Source organism: Rhinolophus sinicus, linkage group LG15 (genome assembly GCF_036562045.2).
Source record: "Rhinolophus sinicus isolate RSC01 linkage group LG15, ASM3656204v1, whole genome shotgun sequence".
NCBI classification, from domain to species: Eukaryota; Metazoa; Chordata; class Mammalia; order Chiroptera; family Rhinolophidae; genus Rhinolophus; species Rhinolophus sinicus.
The window spans coordinates 23,144,986-23,166,530 of record NC_133764.1 but is presented as its reverse complement, the minus strand read 5'-3'; the positions used below and the strand labels follow the sequence as shown (position 1 = coordinate 23,166,530).

The 21,545-nt window shown below is 38.1% G+C and overlaps 1 protein-coding gene across 1 annotated transcript in view; it reads left to right on the top strand.

Annotated features, from left to right (window-relative positions):
* Positions 1–21,545, top strand: part of AATF (apoptosis antagonizing transcription factor) — a 96,212-nt gene that overhangs the window by 65,603 nt on the left and 9,064 nt on the right. Inside the window, exon 11 of the mRNA XM_019732616.2 lies at positions 7,542–7,613. Coding sequence (XP_019588175.2) covers positions 7,542–7,613 — 72 coding nt within the window. The remainder of the gene's footprint in view (positions 1–7,541; positions 7,614–21,545) is intronic.

Here is a 21,545-nt window from a genome sequence, read left to right as displayed (position 1 = left end):
CTTCTCTTGTGTTTGTCTTGGCATTGCTATTGCAAATATATGTTCTTCAAAATAATTGAGAGGAAAAGGTGCCTTTTCCACATATTATTGTAAATTTTAAAACTATTGGGACAAGTAGCTATAGTTGTGTGTTCCTTAAGAGCAAGAATTGTGCTGCTTTATCTCTTAAGACAATTCTAACCTTATTATCTACATACTGTAGTACCTTATAGACATTAGTCAGCCAGAAAATGTTTTTGGATGATTATGACAGTAAAATTAACATACTTGTCAGGTAATGAGAAATTGCTATAACTTTAAACATAACACAGATTAAGAAGTCTAGATGAGTGTTGGAGAAGTGAGCATGGCAAATAACTTAGGAGAACATGGGTCTGTTGTTTCTAAGTCAAAATAAATTTATCAGAGTTGTTATTTATCAGGTTAAAATGTAAAAAAACAGGATTTTGTTTTAATAGCAACTGCCTTTTCTTATATTTATTTTTAAAACTAACCTCATTAAACTTCATCAGAGGTATGTGTCGCTGCGATTATATACTTCTGTTTTTTGTAGCATTTTGATAGTAATTGAAATTATAAATCCCCATAAATCCAGAGGCATTTGAAATCTTATTCTGGCAATAGGCAAGCAGGAGACAGACATTCTACTTAACAAGGCTAAACATTAAAAACAGAAGAAGTGGTTTATCAAAACATAAGAACGGTTACTTCTGAGGGCCTAGGAGCCATATTAGGTGCTGGGTAAGACCCATTCTGCCCTCGAGGAGCACGTGGTCTGGAGAGGATGACAGACAGTGAGGCAGTAGTGACACTGTGGGAAGTGCTGTGGTAGGGATCATCCTGGTGTGGGGGTCACCTGACTTACTCGGGGGGAATGCAGACTGCTCGGGAGGACTTGCTGTGAGGTGCAGCTTCCACACAGGACACTGAGCAGAGTAGGAATGTTCGTGAGCGCAGTGAAAGGCCAGAAAGTAGAATGTTTGCAAAATGCAGTCTTGACAGTGTACATGGCCATTTTGGGAACTGCAGTTAATTTGTTTGGGCAGAGGCTTAAAGTGAATATGGAGCAGGAGATGAGGCTGGATGAGCAGTGAGTGCTAGTTCATGGCCATGCTTAGGATTTTGGACTTTATTCTGTAGACTGTAGTGAGTCATTTAAGATTTTAGGCAGAGGAATGTTGTTGTCACATTTCATTTGCGTTTGAGAAAGATAGAAGGAGGTAAAGGAAAGTGAGAAGGTTGGAGTTCACCCTCAGAATTTCAGAAGGAACTAGGTAGATTGTGGTATTTATTCATTGATATGTATAAAAAGAGAGGCTGTAAGAAGGAAATCAATTTTTTTATTTTTGAGGGAGAATAGATTCAATTTTTTAATATGCTGAATTTGACACAACCTTGAGAAATCCAAGTTTAGAGATAGATTTTGAGTCAAGAGGAGGATATGGGTATTTACAGCAGTCCTCCCTTATCTGCAGTCCTTCTTTTCTTTTTTAAAATTTTTATTGGGGAATATTGGGGAACAGTGTGTTTTTCTAGGACCCATCAGCTCCAAGTTAAGTCGTTGTTTTCAATCTAGTTGTGGAGGGTGCAGCTCACAGCGGCCCATGTGGGAATCCAATCGGCGACCTTGGTGTTCTAAGCACTCCGCTCTAACCAACTGAGCCAACCGGCCCCCTGCAGTTTTTCTTTTTGTGGTTTCATTTACCCGCAGTCAACCATGGTCCAAAAATTTTAAATGGAAAATTTCAGAAATAAACAATACATTTTAAATTGTGCACTGTTCTGAGTAGCGTGGTGAAATCTCTCGCCGTCCTGCTCGGGATGTGAATCATCCCTTTGTCCAGCTGTACAGCTACCTGCCCCGCAGTCCCTTAGTAGCCGTCGGGGTTATCAGATCAGTTATGAGAGAGAGAGAGAGAGAGAGAGAGAGAGAGAGAGAACATTCACACAACTTTTTATTACAGTATATTTTATAATTGTTTTATTTTTATTGTTGCTAATCTCTTACTGTGCTTAATTTATAAATTAAACTTTGTCATAGGTATCTAGGTACATGAAAAAACATAGTATATATGGAGTTTGGTACTATCCTTGGTTTCAGGCATCTACTGGTATCTTGGAACATATCCCACATGGATAAGGGGGGACTACTATATTAGTTGGTACTTTGGAAACAATTTAACTACTATTTTCCAAGGAGTATATTGGGCAACAAGAGTATACAAAGACAAGAATACACCGCCAAGGCATGTCAACCCATGTGAGATAAACAGAGGAAGAGGAGCTTGTAAAGAATGCTGAGGTAGGGGGACAGGAAAGAGTATGTGAAGCAGTGAAGACAGAGAACGTTTAATAAAGGGTCAGGAATGTTCAGTGTCTCAGAGAAACCAAGTAGGGCAGGGACATGCTACTTGTCACCACATTTCTCCACGTGTGGTACTGCTGAGTTACTATAGAAGCCCAAAAACCACAAATGAGGGAACTGTCCAAACAGTGAAAGCCGTTTAGAATTTCTGTTTCAACTTTTAGTATCTTGATTTGGCGTGTCTCATAAAAGCCTTTGGGAATACAATTGATGTGCCATCAAGAGGTCATATGCACTTCCATTTATTAAATGCAGAGAGAATGAGAGAAATGCAAAATCACCAGTACACAGCGCCACAATAATAATTTTTGCAGGCAAGATCCACCAACAGATGCTAAAATCACTGGGGACAAGTTTGAGGAGAAACAGTATATTTGCATGGTCTCAAAGCATCTCTTCAGAGATACTTATCAATTACAAAGGGAAAATAGTAACTTTATAGTGGAGAAACCCAGCAGGTACCACCTTAACCAGGTGTTTAAGATTAAGAAGACATATTCCTTCCACCCCTCACCCCCACCATCTTCTGTAGAAGAACACATCATCATTTCTGTGGTATTCTTGCCCCAAGTGCCTAACCTCAGTCTCATCATAAAACATCATACAAATCCAAATTGTGAGATGTTCTACAAAATAAGTCATCAGTACTCATGAAAAGTGTCAAAGTAATGAAAAAACAAAGACTGAGGAACTGTCACAGATTGAAGGAGACTAAAGAGAGACATCACAGCTAGATGCAATGTGGGGTCCTGCACTGGATCCTGGAAAAGAAAAAGGACTAGGGTGAGAATGGGTGAAATTTGAATAGGTTTATAGTTTAGTTAATAGTATTATTATACCACTGTTAATTTCCTGATTTTGACAATTACACTGTTTAGATAAATTATTAACAGAGGAAGCTGCGTGAGGTTATACATGAACTCTCTGTGCTATGTTTGCAATTTTTCTCAAAGTAAATCTGAAATTATTGCAAAATGAAAGGTAAAAAGAAAAGTAATAAATGAAGTCATATGTTTTGAATTGTTTTTCAGTTTTGTCGTCCATATTCACCTGGCTCTCCTTGACCGTAAATGTGAGGGATGTGGTCAGAATCAGAAAGTGATGTTTATTAATAACAATAGTGAATACTAACATTTATAAAATGCTCCCTGGTGGGCCCTACTAAGCAATTTACATGCAGAGATAGCAAAAACACAGGCTCTGATGCTAAACTGTCTAGGTTTGAAATATGACTTCCACTTACTGGCCTTGAGACCTCGGGCATGTTACTTTATGTCTCTGTACTTCAATTTCCTCATCTGTGAGGAATAAAAGTTACATCTCCTAGGTTGACATGCAGAGAATTAAATTAACTTCACAAGTATTAAATTAACTAATACATGTGAAGTGCTTAAATAAGATGAGTAACTCACCTAGCATTACAGAGCTAGTGAGTAGCAAACAGGGATTTGAGCTAATTGCTCAGATTCCAGATCCCATGCTTCTAACCTCTGGCTGTTGAGTTGTTTCTCCGGGCAGGACCACATGCCTCTACAGGCACCAAAATGACACCTTGGCTACATGAGCGTGCTGCCCTGAAGGATTAAACCAAGCGGCCCAGGCTAGATGAGAATATTATGAATACTTCCTTGAATTAGACCTCAAGAAGAGCTGGTAAGGTATACCAGCTGTCATAACTGATACTAGTTTCTACCTTGAGCAAGTTTTGCTTGTTGTGATAGGGTTGGAAAGATAAGACTTCCGGAAATGTTGTAGTAAAGATGAATATTACCTTGTGGAAATATTAATTGAAATGATAGCAGGTCAGTGACATCAGCCTGATCAGATTGGGCATAGTAACTTGCTAGTCAGATGCTAGAAAACAATTTATAAAAAATAAATATTTTGGTTTTTAGAAATAATTATAAATATTGATAATCAGTATTTTACTCAGCGGTATATATAAGTAGATTTGACCGTGATTTAATTAGAACTCATTAGGTAAATGAATTAAACTTTCAGGCCTTTAATGATGAAATGTCTTACTGTGTTTGTCTATTCTTCTACAATAAAATTACATTTATCTTTTCTTAGTATGGTTGGTAAAAGGTGTTTTAATACTTTTAAAACATGCATTCATCCTCAGCAACACTGAGATTAGATGAAATGTATTGCATTTAAGTACACATTACTAAATCGTCTTTAATCTGATTTCTTCTTAAAGCCTGTCTTTTATCATGAAGTTAATAGTTACTGAATATATTGTATTAAAGTATAACAGTATTCAACAGAGCAGTGCCATCCAATAAATACATGTATTACATATGTAATTTTAAATGTTCTAGTAGTCACATTGAAAAAGTACAAAGAAACAAGTGAATGTAATTATTATTATTATTATTTTTAGATTTTATTGGGGAAAGGGAACAGGACTTTATTGGGGGAACAGTGTGTACTTCCAGGCCTTTTTTCCAAGTCAAGTTGTTGTCCTTTCAATCCTAGTTATGGAGGGTGCTGTTCAGCTTCAAGTTGTTGTCCTTTCAGTCTTAGTTGTGGAGGGCGCAGCTCAGCTCCAGGTCCAGTTGCCGTTTTCTAGTTGCAGAGGGCACAGCCCACCATCCCTTGTGGGAATCGAACCAGCAACCTTGTGATTGAGAGGACGCATTCCAACCAACTGAGCCATCTGGGAGCTCAGTGGCAGCTCAGCTCTCAAGGTGCCGTGTTCAATCTTAGTTGCAGGGGGCACTGCCCACCATCCCTTGCGGGACTCGAGGGGTTGAACCCGTGACCTTGTGGTTGAGAACTCACTGGCCCATGTGGGAATCGAACCGGCAGCCTTCGTAGTTAGGAGCATGGAGCTCTAACTGCCTAAGCCACCGGGCCAGCCCAAGTGAATGTAATTTTAATATGTTTTATTTAACCCAATATATCAAAAATATTTCAGTAATTTATTATTTTAAAAATTATTGATGATATATTTTACATTCTTTTCTCATCCCAAGTCTTTAAAATCTGATGTGTATTCTAGTTATAGCTAATCTCAATTCAGATAAGCCTCATTGCAAGTGCTCAGTAGCTACTGGATTATACACCACAAATATGGAGTATAGTTCATAGTCTTTGTCCAGAAAGTGAATTCAATCTGTCATGGATATAGCCAAGAATAGTACTCATTTTTTTTAGATGGACACCACAGTTTGATGAAGCCTAAATATATTAAAATGCATTTATTAACAGTATTTATGCTTTAAAAGGTTAGGTTAATATTTATACTCTCACACATCGACATAATCTTTGGGAGGCATTTCGATTTAGTTTTTCAATTTTAAATATGTATACCTTTCAATTCACCAGCAATTTCACATCTCAAAATTTATCTCAGGAATATGCATACAAGCATACAGTAATTTATGTATACCTATCTTCACTTTAGCACTGTTTAATATGGTTTTTAAAAGGGGGCAGGCTGTAAAAATGCCCATTTTTTAAATAGGAGATTAAATTATAACATATTGACATAATGGAATATTCTGCAACTATGAAAAAGACTAGACTATGACATATGATTCAGTGGAAAAACGCTTAATGCAGAATATAAACTATGTTGCAATCTCATTTTTATGTGAAAAATGGACTGTTTATATTTTTGTTATATATGGAAAATGCTTCAGCCAAACCTAACAGTTTTAATTAACAGTGATTATTTCTGGGGGATAGGACTATAGGAGACTTGTCAGTTCTCTATACATTTCTGTATTTGGATTCTTTTTATAAGAATTATGTATTAATTTTTATAATCAGGAGGTATCCGATATTTAAAAAAAAGTATGAGATTTTGGTTTTTGCATCTTATAAAAAGTGAAGAATTGGAAGCAATATAAATATTCAAAATTAAGAAAATATATTATGGTACTTCCACTCCTGGAATTGTATATAGCTATTCAGATATTGTTAATGGGACAGTGCTTACAATGCTAAGTGAAAAAAAGAGGATACAAAATTATATGTATCTATAACAGGATTACTATGTAAAACAAACATAACTAACCAAAATATTAATAATTGTTTTTAGGTAAAGGAGCTAGGCATTTTTGTGTGTGCTTTGTTGGTTGGTTTGTTTTCCAGATTTTCTATAATGAATTTATACTTTTCTTTTACTCTTATAAATGGGGAAAATCTCATCACTATTATTTTTGTAAAATTCATGTTAAGAAAAAGAATGAAATTTGGGAGGCTTAGCTATGGATGGTACAATAGAGAATCAAATTATTTGATACATGTAAAAATGTTTTTAAAGCTGTTAAAATATGCACATGAAAATGTTTATCATTTTTGTTTGTGTATGATGTTTTGCCCAAGTCAAATTTTTTTTGGTTAAAATTTTATAACATGCATATTGTCATATAGCCTCTGCTGTTACAATGAACAGAAAGGGATACCGTCTTTGAATTCTCTTTGGTATAATTTGGTCTGTATAAGGTCATATATTTGTTCAGCCCCTTTCACCAGAGAATCTCAAAACATTTTACGCAAAAATACTGTTTTTCTAATTGGGAAGAAATGGAGGTGATATAACTTAAATTTCTATAATACTTTGAAGATCTGGGGCTCAAACCTATGTATTTATTCAGTTGTGCTCCTTCATTTAAAGGTGGGGAAAATAAAAGACCCAGTGGAACTAGTGAGTGGAGACCATGTGGAATTCTAGAAGCCTTTTCTCACTCAGGAAGCCAGTGCTAGTGAGTGGTGGCAACGGTGATGTATTGCGTTTGGGTGTCATACCACTACCTGTGCTACTGCCAGTGGGCAGCTTTCATGACACTGAAAAATGACTGAGGTGTATGCCAGAGGAGGAAAATGGGGTAGTCAGTCTTCATTGTCTTTAGTCTGGAGAAATGTTTAAGGGGTAGGATATTGCTCAAGGACACAAGTGTATCTTGTCTTTTGGGAGGGCTGTGATATAAGTGGACGTTTGTTGAACTACTGTCATTCACAGCGCTGTTATCAGCCTTTTCTCCTGAAGCATTAAGGAAAAAGTTTCTATAGTTGTGTCTCAGGCCTATGATTTGTTCCCTTTTCCACTCTGGAGCCAGAGGTTCCTGTGATCAGTTCTGGAGTTTGATAGCTCATAGAATGTTTCCTTTCCTAGGTTAATAGTTACTAATGTTGCTGCCTGTTTGTTTCCTGCTTTATTTAGGTTTCATGTCCTTAGCAAGCTACTGAGCTTCATGGCACCTATTGACCATACTACAATGAATGATGATGCCAGGTGAGTAATAGATTAATTATATGTCTCAAATGGCTTCGTGACAGCCTGATATTGACCTGTTCTATAGCCTGTCGCCCTCTCCATTTCTTCTTATCAGTTAACCATTTGTCATTGGCATCATAGCAAGGGTCCTTGTCACATATCTTAAGTCCCATAATTACTGTAAAACCAAAACAAATTTTCCGTATATCTCAATGCTGCCTCTGGTGGCCTTTTCTTTTTGCTGTTTTGTTACGTTTTTACCTCTAGCCACCTGCCTAAGACATCTGAGCTCTTCTCTAGAACAGACAGGTCAGGACAGCCCGTGCACTTGCTTTATGTGTTTGGGGGTTTTATGCATATTTTCTCCTTTTTAAAGTGGCCAGAGATTGCGGTAGAGATGTGCATTATTGTTGTGTTTGTTCAGACTACTGTTGAGGATTTTTTAAAAAATATTTTTACAAAAGAAGTACATGCTCATTTTATAAAGCTGAAACAAGTTAGAAATGCATACTCATAATATTACAATTCAGAGATAATCTTTTTAAAAGAATAATTCCTTCTATATTTATTAGTTGGCAATCTACTATAATGTAATATTTTTATAAGATTACTTATTTATTTACCATTCATTTATGTAAGTATGGACTCATGCTTTTCTGTTTCATTCAATGAATTATAGTCTGTTACTGTCATTATTTATTTTGATTTAAAATTGTCCCCTTTAACGGAAGTCCCTACAAGCTGGCTTGTGTCCTTTTGAGATGCCCCCCATCATTCTTTGAGTACTTCCTTACCTTCTGGCCCAACAAAGGTGTTCTAGGCTCATCTTATACTTTCCCTGTTCCAGCCCTAGAATCAGTCTTTCTCCAGGGAGCTCTGGTTCTTTTTAGTTGGTTGTGGTACTTAGAAACCAAAATCTGGGTGCTAGGGGTGCACATTGTTACTGGGTGTCATTGTTTCTAGGCTCTCTAAGCATACAGAACTAGGAAGTGTATGTGTACATACACAGGAGGTAATCGCTTTTTACATCTCAGAATATTTCCTTTTAGTCTTTATGAGTTCCTTTTCCATATGTTCTTGTTTTTCTTTTTTTATATAATTAAAATTATATTCTATTATGAATTTTTCTTTAAATATTTTGGTACTGTGAGCATCGTCATTAAAATTATTCAAAAATTTTAAATGATTATGTCAATTCTCTAATATTACTTATTTAGCCATTCACTAATAATTGGACATTTACATTGTTTTTAATTATCGTTGTTGTAAATAAAGCTGTGGTAGACATTTTTAAGCATAAATCTTTACCAGGTGGACTGATTGGTTATAATGTAGACACATGTGGGTTTTGCCAGCTTTATACTTCAAACTATATTTAACCTTTTTATTTTCATATATTTAGTTTGCTCCTAAACCCTATCAGATTCTCCCCATTCTCCTTGTCTGAAAAGTAGTAGATCTGCAAGTTTAGGTGAACACAGTGATTATTAAAGTTTTGTTTGCTTTGTTCGGTGCTTTGAATACGAAACAGCTTATGGATAATTCTGAATATGTTCATACTCAGAACTTTGTGACCTCGTATCTCTCCTGAGCTTTGAAAGTGAAAATGCCTATGTATGGCTGTTGTTGTTCTCTCCCCCCCCACCCCCCATTAATTTCTGGATCTAACCTGTTTTTAAAAACAGTAAAATGAGTGCACCCTTAGAATCTCTGTCAGGATGACATGAAAAAAATTACATTAATAAGAAAGGAAAACTAGATGCTTAAAACTAAACCCACCCCATTCAGGTAACATTATTATCCCAGGCATAAAGTGAAACCTGGTTTAAATATTGGTGACATCTTTTGAATACAGTACTACTAGATCATGTAGAAATCAACTTTTTGTTATTCTTAATTGGGATTTTTCTTGAGTTGCCTAATAATACCCAGGGACACTTAGTTTTCCAGGATCTTATTTATTCACTCATAATGTTTGAGGCTCTGCTATATGGTAGACATAAAGATTATTTGAAAGTGACTGTATTATTTAGGATTATGTTGGGCTTGGTCTGCAAGGAACATAAAACCTGACTACAGAGGCATAAACAAATGGGAGTTCATTTTTCTGACAGAGTAATTCTAGGGATGGCAGGCAATTATTGGCAGTGGTTTTCCCTTCTCAGTGATGTTAAGGCCAGCATCTCTGGTTCTTTCCCTTGTGTTCCCAAGTTGGCTGCTGCAACTTCAACCATCAAACATGCATTCGAGGCAGGAAGAAAAGGAGAGTGGTTTCAGCCATAACTGTTTCTTTGATCAGAAAAGTAAAGGCATTCCCAGAATCCCCTCCAACAAACTTCTTCTTCTATCTTATTGGCCAGAACTATGTTCCATTGCCATCTCAGGTAGAGCAGGCAAGGGAGAAAGGATTGGGAATGTGTCTGATGGCTAACAGTCCTTGTGGCATTCAGTGGGAAAAAGGGCTATTCCTTGTGGACTGAGTGCTAGTTACCAGCATAGTTCCCTAGCTGGTTTAGCCACTTAATAAGGAAGTTAATAAAAGTCTTGTAGCTGGCTGGAGAATTGAGCACTTGTTTTTAGCAAAGTACATGCAGTTCCCTTCGTGTTTCCTAAGGATACAGAGGCCTACATCCATCCACATGACTGCTCGTACTCCGTGGTCTGACTGGGCCACATTAACTGTAGGCACAGTACTGGGTATTAGCTCTGTCTGCTTCTAGCATTGAAACTTCCAGTTGTAGCTTGGCCTGTTTTTTGTTTCTTTTTAGGTAATTCCATAACTGGAAATAATCTAGTACTATACTATTTTGTGTTCTACTTTGTACACCACGAAATACCATTGAGGAATGGGAAACTTTCATATTTGTTAGAATAACATTATCAGTGCATACAACTTTTCCTCAAGCGAATAGTTCTGGTTTTGCTAAGTTACAGATATGCTGTTCTTGGTATGCAGGTATGAATGGAGAATTGTTTTATGATTTCAAGGTAGAAAAGGACTATATAAACATGACACCAAGGCCAGAAACCATAAGGGAAAATATTAATAGATCTTACTACATAAAAGTCACATTGGATAAGACATCAAAAACAAAGTTGTAAGTAAATGACAAACTGAAAAGAAAAAAAGTCAATACATGAAGTTTCTTTACTATGTGATAACACTATTATAAAGAGTTTGTACAAATCTCTAAGAATATCCCAATAAAAATAATGGGCAAAGCATGTCAACAAACTTAGAAACTATAAAAGAAAAATCTTAAAGGGCCAAAAACATAGACCTCGTTAATCAAAGAAATACAAATTAAAATGAGATTTCATTTTTTTTCCTTATTAAATTGGAAGACATTAAAAGATTAGTAATCCCCAGCTTGGATTGTGTGAAGAAGCAGACACTTTCTTACAGTGTTGTTGGGAATGTAATTGGCAAAATAATTTTGGAGGACTGTTTGGCAAATTTTTAAATGTATCTGTTGACCCAGAAAAATCTACTTTTAGGAATTGATCTAAGGAAATAGCAAGTTGACAAATACATTTGTATCAAGGATCTTTATTGTAACCTTGTTTATAATGGGGGGAAATGAGAAACAATTATGACCATCAGTCAGTGACTAGTTAATTAATCATGGAAAGTCATTCAATCAAATTATAAGCAGCTGTTAAAAGATGAAGTGGAACATATATATTAACGTAATATGAAGTGGAAAAGGTAGGCTACAAAATACTGTATTATAATCCCAATATTTTAAGTAAACAGATATGTATGATAAGAAACAAAGGTAGTGCCTTTCAAAAATATTATACTGTCACAAAAAGATCTCCACGTTATTTTGTTAACTGGAAAAAAGAAGCCATGCTTATAATATGATCCACTTTGCTTTTAAAATAAAAATTAAATGGGTACACACACAACACACACACCTATGTATATGTCGTAGTGCTTAGGAAAACGTCTGGAAAGACCATACATCATAATATTTAAAATATTTACCTATGAAGAAGAGAATGGGATGGGGAAAGGGATGAAGGGAGACTTTCAACGCTTTCTTTTTTATATTTCTATTTTGCTTTAATCTTTTGCCAAGAGAATGCATTTATATTAGTTGTCATTAAAAATAAGAAGCTCTGAAACAATCTACACTACATCGTCATGTATTTATTGCTGGGTAGGATGGAGTAGAAGACACATTTTACTTTTTATTCGATGTATTTCTGTAGTGTTCGGATTTTTTTTTCAATAAGCTTGGATTGCTTTCTATCAACAGAAAAAAAAGGACAATTTACGTTTGAAAATTATATACATAGTATAGAGAGGAGGTGGGAAGTTACCTGTTATTTCACTATTGAAGTATATAAATGAAAGATCTTTATGGTTTCTCTATGCTCTATGGACCATATGGATAAAACTGGCTTTTTAATACCTGACTAGCTTCTCTTCTCACCCTCATCCCCCATTTTTTAAACCGTGGTAAAATATACATAACATAAAATTTTCAGCTTTTTTTGGTTTCTTGTTCGCGGAGGCATCTCCACCAATGGTTCCTACCTTACCGTGGTCTGGGTAGTGAAGCCCTTCTCTTTCCCATAGTTCCTTAGTTCCAGTTTATCGTTATGCCTAAATTGAGTTAACACCCAGTGTTTGAGATTTTGGGGAATAAGGGAGACATGAATGCTGTTACCTCTCCTTGAATCAACCCCATTTACCCTTTGTCCAGTTTGAGCTCAAAAAATTTACACTTGGTTGAATTGAATTGAAACTGGAGCACAGCTCTTGTTAAGGGAAAGAGAAGAGATCTTTAATCTTTAACACAGAGTATTAAAATATCCTTAGGGGAGAAACAAGTACTGTCTTTAAAAGGATCTTTAAAAAGGTAGTGGCATTTTCATTTTCTTTCTCCTGTGGCGTGGTCATGTGGTCTGTTCCGTGTTATCTGCTGATACATACTCTTGTCTCATGCTAGGAAATTTTCTGTTCAAGTGATCTATTTTTTTTTAACCCTTCTTAAATGCAAAGTAGCCCAGTTTGCCTCCCTGTGTTTTCAGATTTCCCTTTGGGGGTATTTCTTTCTACAGAAACTCTGGATAGGGATTTAAATACCTTTATGTGGCTTCAGACCCCCTTTGTTAGTGAAAATCTCATGTAACCCCTGGCACTTTGTATGTGTTGGTCCAGTAGATCTTTACTCCATTCCAAGGTAGGCAGTTGATTTCTAGTGCAGGGTTGGTGGACGTTCCCAGTATTGAGAGAAAACAAAGAAATCCCACTTTGCCCACGTACTGCAAAGTACAAGGGAGGAGATGACTATGAGCCTATAAATGATCACTGTCTTGGCAAACGCTTAGGTGCTCTTGGCGCGGGACAGCCCAGCCCCCAGCGTAGTTGCTGTTTGCCTTTCAGGGTCATCTTTGCTAAGAGGCCAAAATGTCCTGTGTGATATTGCAGGGATGAGTTATCAGTTGGTTAAGGAAGGAAAAGCCTCCACGTCTCATTGGTAGAGAATCCCTCTAGCCATATTGTTACCACCAAGAACAGGTCAGAATGTTCTTTGCATGATTTATAGGATTGCTGTTCACTTCTCTGACTATTGAAGTCACTCTAAGTTTATCAGAGGCATTTTAGAGGCAGCTTACTTTACATGGTGTGAAACCCCTTGGAGTGCTCTTAGACCAGAGGGAGTATGAAGTAAAAATTCAGATGATCTCTTAATATAGTTATCACAAAACAAAGAATCTGGAGGTTGTGGGAAAAAATCACGTTTTTGAAAGCCTGTCTGAGGAAGACTTGTGAAGAAGTTAATTCTTTCTCATTTGTTGTGTTGATGTAGGTCAGATAGTAAAATACTAGTGTGACAAGTAGGAGAAGCAAATTCTGAGACAGATCTGTGAGACGGGTTGTGATGTGTTCCTTGAAACTGGCCACTGCCTCAGATTTGGGAAAGGGAATCTGTGAACTGCTTCCTCTGTTGGCATGATGGGTTTTGCTGGAACAGGTCGAGGTGGCAATCATCAGCCTGACGTATGCCAAGGAAAATGTAAGTGTTTGCCTTGCATTAGCTGATGCTCCAGGGAGCGTCCTGATTCTGGCCCTGTTCATTAAAAGTATGGGTTATTATATTTTCCTAAGAAGCTTTTCCTTACTACGAAAATGATAGCAATATTAACATTTTTATAGGTACTCTATTCCTTTGCAGAGAACTTAAAGAAATTCTCAATAGGAACAGCAAGAATTTCCATTTTGACTGCCCATCTTCTTCCCCAAAACAAAGAACACTTTTCCCACTCCTTTTATAAAGCTGCTGGCCTTAGAAAAGAACCAGAAGAGGATCCTTTAATGATAGCGACTAAGCACCAAACACATTATTGTTTTACATCTGGAGTTTTAGAAAAGAAATGTACAAATGTAATCCCGCCTTGTAAAGTGCTTTGTCAACATCACTGCCACGCTGTTCTTGAGGGGCCTTGGTATAATAGAATTTGTACAGGCAATTTATCTTCGCCTTGCCATTTTTGTGTGTGGGTCTGTCCCCTAAATGTGGGGGCATTTTAGCATGCTAGCGCTGATCTTTTCCCCTTAATTGGTTACCCAGATCTTACTTAGACCATTTTTGATTCCTCCTTGCCTACTTTACTCCTTTATCTAGTAGAAATAGGCACTGAATCATCGTGAAATATTCTGGTGTCATTTGCTCAGCATTTGAGAACCCCATCAGCAAATAACCCCAGAAATACCCTCCACAGAGCATTTTAAGTTGGTTAAAAAGTTGCAAGCAAGAATGGGTAGGATACGGATGTTTTCTCTGAGACTTCTTATCTCCTGAAAAGACAGGTTATTCTGACAGGTGAAACAAGTCCGGGCAAATATGCAACATCCATCTAATCGGCAGGAACGAGAGCAATATTTTCCCTGGTGCTGCCTTTTACCAGCGTCATTAAAGGCTCCCATTACTCTTTTATTAGAGGTTCCCTCTCTTATCAGATTACAGAATGGACATAACTCATGGCAGTGATTTGATCTCCTGTTAAAGAGGATTACAGTTTTGCATTAACTTAGACTGACACAGTTTATAATTCGCTTGTTGATACTCTGGCGGGCAGTGTCACATGTTGGATGCCCCAGTGTGCTGAGGGGAAAGGATCCCCCTATATCATCATTAAAGACGGCATCCAGCACAGAGACGGGAGGCATGGGGCCTTCCTCCTTCCAGAATGTCAGAAAGGACAAAGGAAACATTCTCAAGTTCAAGTCTGAGACTTGGGCCAGAGTTTTAAAACTAGGTTGAAAAGAAAACACTGCTATTGTTTCATCTGTTTTTCCTGATTTGCTGCTGTTTAGTCACATACAATTCTAGAGAATTTGCATTCTCAAATTGAAGGCTTGGCTCCAAGCAGGGTGTAGAGTGATAAAAGCACATCTTCTAGAAAAAGATTGGAAAAGCTGAACAGATAAATCTTTCCTCAAAATGGGGCTTCTTGACTATAGTTCTCATTTCTGCAGTCAAATTCCCATCATTTCTTCAGAGAATTATGAATCCTTTTATGCCCCCAAAGGGATATTTCACATTCCTTAAAGTGAGTATAAATGTTTCTCTTAAGGACTTACTGTTTTCAAGTTTTCCTATTTTAGTATTATTGTCTTTTAAAGTATATTATATCTTATAGATATTGTATTAATCACAATTAAGTAACTTGCTAGTGGGTAGGCAATAGCTAAATGTTTTTCGAGTTAATTTAGATTAGTCATTCATACATCTTAATACATTTCCCACAGTGATCACTGAGCTAACATTAGGTTGCTAAGTTATTAGACCATTTCTAGTTATAAGTTCATTCATCCTTTACTCCAATTCATCCACCCTAAGTCTGCCACCCTATTTCTGATTGGCAATGAAATGACATAGAATAATAACATCATATTCTACTTATTGAGCGTTTATTATGTGCCAGACACTGTTAGCCCTTCACGTACATTTTGGTTCAGTCTCTATAATAAATCACTAAAGTGTTTAACATTATCTGCAATTTATGAAAGAATACTGAGTCATGGAGCAATTAAGTAACTTCCCCAAGTTAAACAGCAAGTAGGTAGTGGAGCTGGTACAGTATATACACCTAGGAGTGTGGCCCCTACCCTGGCCTTTTAGAAATACATGGGAATGACGTGCCGAGGGGAAGCTGCTTCCTCTCGCCCCCAGTACATATGCAGAGCCCTTCTCTAAATTAAAACCTCATTTGAGAAAAAGAAACAAAACAAGAACTTGTTTGGATCAACATGACTTTTCCTTTTCTTTTTTGAGATGCTTTCTATATAGGAAGGTTTTACCTCTCAAGTCATTCATATTTTAGTGTGAATCACTGAATTTCCAGACCTGCTCTTACAGTTATACCATTCTTCTGATTACAAAGACCCTGAACTTCATAATTAGCTTCAAAACCTGATCCAGTATATTCCGTCAATTTGCTCTTATGGCTCTGCCTCTACTATACGTAGGCACCTGTCACCTACTCTCTTAGAGATAATATATTTTTTTCCTACAGTAAACACAGTATATGCTTATGGAGGATAATTTGGAAAATACAGAAAGGACAAAGAAAAATTTACCTCTTATCTGCTCCTGAGAATTGAACATTGTTAATTTATGTTTTCTTGAAGAATGTTTTGTGTGTATATTTTATAAAGATCTATACATATGTTCGAATCCCTTTTTCCAGTTAACTATATTTTATAAACATTTTAATGCCATTAAGTATTTTAAAGACATTTAAATAGCTTTATTATATTCAATTATGTAATATTTATTATTGAACACTTAGGTTGTTTCTGATTATTTTTCTTTTTCTTTAAGTAATGCTGCAATGAACATATTTGTATAGAAACCCATGTTGTAAGTTTTGTTTGTGTCTTTAGAATAGATTTTTAGAAGGGTAAATCCTGGGACAAAGGCAAACTTTCTAATGATTCTTTTTTTTTTTTTTTAAGATTTTATTGGGGAAGGGGAACAGGACTTTATTGGGGAACAGTGTGTACTTCCAGGACTTTTTTCCAAGTCAAGTTGTTATCCTTTCAGTCTTAGTTGTGGAGGGCGCAGTTCAGCTCCAGGTCCAGTTGCCATTGCTAGTTGCAGGGGGCGCTGCCCACCATCCCTTGTGGGAGTCGAGGAATTGAACTGGCAACCTTGTGGTTGAGAGCCCACTGGTCCATGTGAGAATTGAACTGGCAGCCTTCGGAGTTAGGAGCATGGAGCTCCAACCGCCTGAGCCACCGGGCCAGCCCTCTAATGATTCTTGATGGGTTGTACTAATTTACATGCCCCCTCTGCTTCCTCTCCCCCGCTGAGGCTTGATTGCACCTTTGCTAATATGGAGTTGTCTTACAAGTTCATTGACACTTTATTGAGGACGTAGAATGCTAGGCACTGGACTAGGTATTTAATGTTTATTTTCTCATTTAAGAAGTAGACTTGGGGAAAAAAAAAGAGTAGACTTGAACAGTCTGTATATTTATTAATCATTTGTATTTCTGTTTTATCCTTTACCTATTTTTCTCTTGCAGTTTGCATGAACTCTCTGTATTATAGTTATATGCCATATTTCATATTTTTGTAGATTTTTCCATTTTGCTTGCCTGTTGATGTTAGTGATTTTTATTGGTCAGATATAACTTTTACTTTTTTACGTAATCAAACGTATAAAACCCTTTTCTTATGGATATTTTTCATTGCTCTTAGGTTTAAGCAATCCCTCCTGTATCCCAGGATCAGTTAGTTACTACTCACCTACATTTTCTCTAAGTTTTGTCTGATTTCTTATCTTACTTTTAATCTGTTTGGAACTTTATTTTAATGTATTTTTCAATGGTCTCTACTGTCCATTTTTGCTGCCTCTTTTTTGAGTCCAGATCTTTTTTACTTCCCACATGCATTGTTGCCTCTTAACCACCAGTTTGATCTAATCAGTTCTGTGTATCTTTGCTAGATTAAACCTTCCTAAAATATCACTAAAACCTGCTACTCCTCGTTGTCTGAATAAAAGCCATACTCTTGAGCCTGCCACTCAAGGCCTGCAGTGATTTGTCCCCTTTCTACCTTTCTCTCTTCGTCACCTCGTCGGTATGCATACCCTTTGTGCAATCCCAAGAACACGCTCCATACTCACCCCTCTTGGGTCTCAATGCTGCTCACTTAACCGGCGCCTCTCCTGACCCTGACCCCACCTCTGTCCCTGTTGCAATGTTCACAGTCCTTGGCCAACACCAGCCTTTCCAGGGAGGCTTTTAGGATTCCCCACCCGCCACTGAGGGGGTGCTCTTTCTTCCTTGAACCTCGATTTTGTTTGTTCCTCTCTAACAGTATTTATTACAGTTCACAAAAGCACCTATTAGGGTTTTTTTCTTTCTTGCTAAGAATGCTTAACTTACAAGTAAAGGAGAATGCATGTTTACTGAAATCTTGAATTTGATATCAAGGTTTTATGTTCATATATTTGGATTAATATATAGGTACATCTTGGAGATATTGCAGGTTCGATCCCAGAACACCACAGTAAAGCGTGTATCACAATAAAGTGAGTCATAATCTTTTTGCTGGTGGAGGGTCTTGCCTTCAGTTTGTAAAAGTACAATACCCGGAAAGCACAATTAAGTGACGTGCAGTAAAATGAAGGATGCCTCTGTTACGATTAAACTGTATCTTGCCTTATTGTATAGCATTTTTCTTGCACAAGTATTATTTGTTTAAAAAAAAAAAATTAAGGTCCTTTCCCAGTTGCTGTCAAACTGCCCTAAGCTAGAGAACTGATTCAGGATTTTGAAAACATGTTACATACACCCTGGCACTCATGTGCTGTGTGACCCTGAAGAAGTCGTCTCTGTGTGCCTCAGTTTCCTTCTTTATAAAGTGAAACTAGTCTTTCTTGCTCATTAGATTCTTGAGAATGAAATGTTTTTAATTTTTTGTTTCTGAGAAGGACTGCTGTAAATTCATCTGTACAGATAATTATTTCAATAAATAAAATTTATGTTTTCACGTGTGTCTGTATTATGTCACCGTCCTTGTGCCTGTAACACAGACATGTCCATTTTTGTACAAACCTAAAAAATGTTGGCTGTAGGTCTCCTGTGTGAAATGTCTTTACAGGCCTTCAGCTTATAAGTCTCTTTACAATTTATTGGTAAGATTATTTTTGCAAACAGATGGATGAACAACGGTTTCTTGCCTCTTTTACTGAACTCTCTCTAAATCATCTAGCTCCTGTAACACACTTTCCTCTGCTCCCCCAGCACTTTGTACATATCCATGCTACATGTAGCGTTCACCACCGGGTTGTATCCTAATTATCTGTGGGTTATGCCTCCCTGTTAGAACATTGCTCTGCTTGAGGGCTAGCTCCATAGCTTCACTCATGCCATCTTGGAAAAGCCCCGGAAATGAGGAGTCCAGATTTGGGACTTCACATTCCCAACCCTTTACCTAGAGACTTTTGGAGGTCATTTTTATTTAGGATGAACATTGGGAAAAGATCTTTCAAGAACGCTCTTATTGTTCCATCACTTCTAAGAGAGGACACATAAACTTTATATTACACCATAGGTTTTCTCCTGTTCCTCTTGGCTGTGATACCTATACTGGGTTTGGTTTCTGGCGGGCCTCCTACAAATTATTGGTTATTGTGGAAACATGGAGAATACAGACAGGGCCCTGTGATGAACAGTTATAACTTTAGGTCAGTTTTTGGTCTGCTATCAGGATTTGTTCGGTTTGAGAAGAAAACAGTTCTGGAATGGATTCTGTATGTGCATTATTAACAAGGCATAATAGTCCCTGGTTACCTTTTGTTATTTTTAGTGTTAGTATTAAGTGTCAAACCAAAAACTATTTAAATAAAGGGCACTGCATCATTGTACTTTGATTTCAGGGAGCTAGGAAGCCAGCATTTGTAATGGGAAGCAATTACTAACTACCCTGGAAATGAGGTCTTGAATGAGCCATAACCACACCTAGTGTCTTATCCATTGTTTTCCTCTGGAAAGCAGAACACTTTATAAACATTAACTCCTTTACCCTCTGGGTACTTCCACTTAAAGGTAAGTTAAGACCGAAGTCTCTTTCTTCTTTCTTCTCCAATATAGATGAGGAAACATCAGCCCAGAGAGGGAAAGTACTTGATCAGAGGCAGGGGAGGTGTTGGTGGCCCAGGGTGTTTGGAGACCCAGCAGTGGGCCTGGACAGCATGGTGGCCACTGGCACCCAGGAGATGCTGCTCCATGCGGTTCCCCTTCCTGCTTCTCAGAGGCTGGTGGGGGTTGGGCCTTTTGTCTCGTGTGGAATGTGAAATGCTGCAAAGACGAGCAATTGTTCTTCAATGCTTTGTGCTCCTTTATAAGAAAGAAGAAATCAATACACATTTTCTCCTACACGCGCTTGGCAGCATTCCGCCTCCTCGTCCACCTCTCGATCCTGCAGGGGAGGCACCGCTATGTAGCAAAACAGATTCACCAGCTTTCAGGGGCAGAAATGCAAACTCCTCATTTTGCACTTAGCAGTCAGGCTTTTTAAAGCCAATCACATAACTGGCCGAGGTCATCAAATTGCTGACTTAAGTGACTGGTTGGTGAATTGAGTGGGGGACAGGTGGCCCTGTTGCAGATACCCAGAAGCTGAGACCTGGTCAGTACTCCCCAGGAAAGTGAACCCGGCACGTGTCTGGGACAGACCTTGCCTTTTTCCAAATTTCTCTGATTTGCAGAGGACAGGAGGAAGTTCTTTGAAGGATGGTGTTAAAACCCATAAAGATTGACAGATGAAGGGCATCAGTTTGCATTTTATCAATTAATATAACTAAACTCTAAACAAGAGCCCTGTTTTAGGGTAAATTTTATTTTTTAGTCAGAAAATGTGGTATTGGTACCCGTAACTCTTTATAGCTTCCTGCCATGGAACAGTTACGTGTGAGATACGAATAAGAAAGAATTTGCTGCCATAATTAACAGAAATGATAGTTCAGGTGACAGAGTGGCCTCACAGGGTGGGGGCGGGGTGCATTCAGTGTGATTCTCAGTCAAATGCAGTGTGTAGGTGAGGAGATGGGAGCTGACTGTGGGCAGTTGTTACACGAGACTGTTAGAGCTGAGAGCATGGATGCGATTCCAGGGCAGCGCAGCGTGTGGAGAGAGAAGGGGTGCGGGTGGGTGGGCGAGAATAGAACCTAGGAGAAGGCCTGTGCGCCTGGCCAGGAGCAAGATAAAGACAAAGAAGGAGGAGGAGGCGAGCAGGACCACTCGGGACCATTGCACCCGAGGGCGGAGAGTGCCGGGGCAGTGGGCTGGTCAGCAGTTAGAAGCTCTTGCTGCAAGGGTCCAGTGGTATCTGTGCATCACGCGAGCCAAGCGCAGCCTGTGACATAGCATTGCAGAGGTGCTGCCTTGCGTGTGTTTGCTCAGTGCTTGCTTCTTTTATGTTTGGATTGGTGCTGGGTTTTCAAGTAAAATAAGTCCTCCCACTTATTACCAGAAGTAAAAGAATGCCTTGTTGGCACTCTGGGGGTTGACAATAAATACCTTCCCTAATTTCTGTGTTTGGACCCCCTTAAAGTAGAAGTTAAACTGGAGCTGAGAGATGCATCACACGCTGCCCCCCAGGCCTTGGGTCGTTGGGCAGCAGTCCTGATAGGGATACAAATGTAACTCGAATGTCAGTCTCACCTCCCTGCGGTTGGAGGAAGTGATTCACGTCCAAGCAGTGAAGCGTCCCCTGGCTTTTAACAGGAGCTGTTAGAGGGGCTGCTGTTTGAACAAGGAGCTTCATCTTCCTGAAGCCAGCAGTCACAAAACCGTAAACACAACACCGGCCAACTCTATTGCCAGGATCGTGGTGGCTTGACGTTAATATTAAACATCTCCAGCAAGGCAGAGAGCTCTGCAGCCCAGCTACAGAATAAAAATAAATAAAAATAAAG